Source organism: Lottia gigantea (genome assembly GCF_000327385.1).
Source record: "Lottia gigantea unplaced genomic scaffold LOTGIsca_8766, whole genome shotgun sequence".
NCBI classification, from domain to species: Eukaryota; Metazoa; Mollusca; class Gastropoda; family Lottiidae; genus Lottia; species Lottia gigantea.
This window is the reverse complement of record NW_008710884.1, coordinates 1-1,507: the sequence shown is the minus strand read 5'-3', so window position 1 is coordinate 1,507 and position 1,507 is coordinate 1. Positions and strand designations below refer to the sequence as shown.

The following is a 1,507-nucleotide window of genomic DNA, read 5'->3' as shown; positions in this document are numbered from 1 at the left end:
CCAGCGTAAAAATGTGCTGCACAAGCCGGTAGTGAACGAAAGATGCCAGATGATAATTGTTGAAATGCGTTTACTGGCTTCATATTATGTCTTAAGAGCAGGTATTTTCTCTCACATAAAGGCTGTAGAGCACAATTGTTGATAACATCTGAAATAAATAATAAACACATTAATTAGTGTATTTGCCTTGCAGAACGATGATGTATTATAACCTATCGCATATAAAATTAATGGTACATCATATATTTAGACCCCTCGCCCTGTAACTTCTGCAAAGGGACGACACAAGCCCCAACCCCGTCGATGCAATCTTGGCTACCCCACAGTGTGTCTATACAACAAATTTCGGCCGAGGATTAAGGAACATTATAGGTTTGTAAATTAATTAGTTTAAAATGCAATATGATAGTGCAAAATCTAGGTAATATCCGTTACTGCGAAAAACGTTATCTATACTCACTTGCTACAGCATCCGATTGTGCTGATGTACAATAATGTTTCATAGTACTTCCAACATTAGTATCGAGTAATTCGTTGAAAAGAACAAGACATCTCATGCTACCACGAAATCCAATACTCCCTCTCTCAGAATTACCTATTTCAATGTAGGCATTGCCAGATAATCCAAATGAACCGCAAGTATCAGGAATATGAAAAATACTGTCATCAATCGACACCAGTAATTGGTTTGTTTCCCTCAGTATTCCCAACAGAATCCACGAATTGAAATTGATATTTGTAGTGATATGTGAAAGGGCACACGAAGAACTTGTTGTAAATGCTTCGAAATAAACACCCGTGCCTGTGTGTATTAATTCTAGAACAGTGTTTCCCGATGAGGATAAAATTTGAATTATTTTTCCAGACGAGTAGTTCTGAAAATAAATATAAGTCATAAGGGAAAAGTCTCCTGTTAAATCACTACTGTTTATTGTCAGCTTTAAACTGGAATATGACGAGCCATCAAAACGTAGACCACGGTGATCAAAACTTGGATGAGTTTTTCCTGATCTCAAACATTTGTTGTTATTGTTGTGGAGCATCAAATGAACATCAGATGTCCATGCCACGTCATCCAACGGAAAGAGGTGATGAACTGATACTGTAACATACCAGTTCTGACATGTAGGCTCTGAAATTATAATATAAAAAAACCATATCTTCGTCTCTTTTTGAATAACACTATCAAGCAAGTTTGCCACCATCTCTCTCTATGAAACACAATATAACAAATTGTCCTCATATGTTTTACATTGTATTATTTTGATTTGTGAAAGCAATAGAGTCTACAGTTTTGATCCAAACGTGAAAAAACATGCTGAGTAAAATCTTTGATTTTTCGTAGATTTATTTATTACTGTGATCACAGCAGAAGAAACAGAATTTATCCGATTCTTTTCACAAAAACTTGGTATGGGTATCGTATCTATTTAAAGGTTAGTGTGGTTGAAAAGTAACAAGTTAACATTTAATAAGTTAGAGAGATCTTAGAAGGGTGTGTAATATG

At 35.4% G+C, this 1,507-nt stretch overlaps 1 protein-coding gene across 1 annotated transcript; it reads right to left on the bottom strand.

Moving 5' to 3' along the window:
• Positions 1-74: 74 nt before the first annotated feature.
• On the bottom strand, positions 75-1,205 carry LOTGIDRAFT_176963 (hypothetical protein; the record flags this gene model as incomplete). Its single annotated transcript, XM_009067948.1, has 2 exons — positions 75-148; positions 461-1,205. Coding segments are annotated over 2 exons (819 nt in total), but the record flags the coding sequence as incomplete, so codon positions are not given.
• Positions 1,206-1,507: the final 302 nt, after the last annotated feature.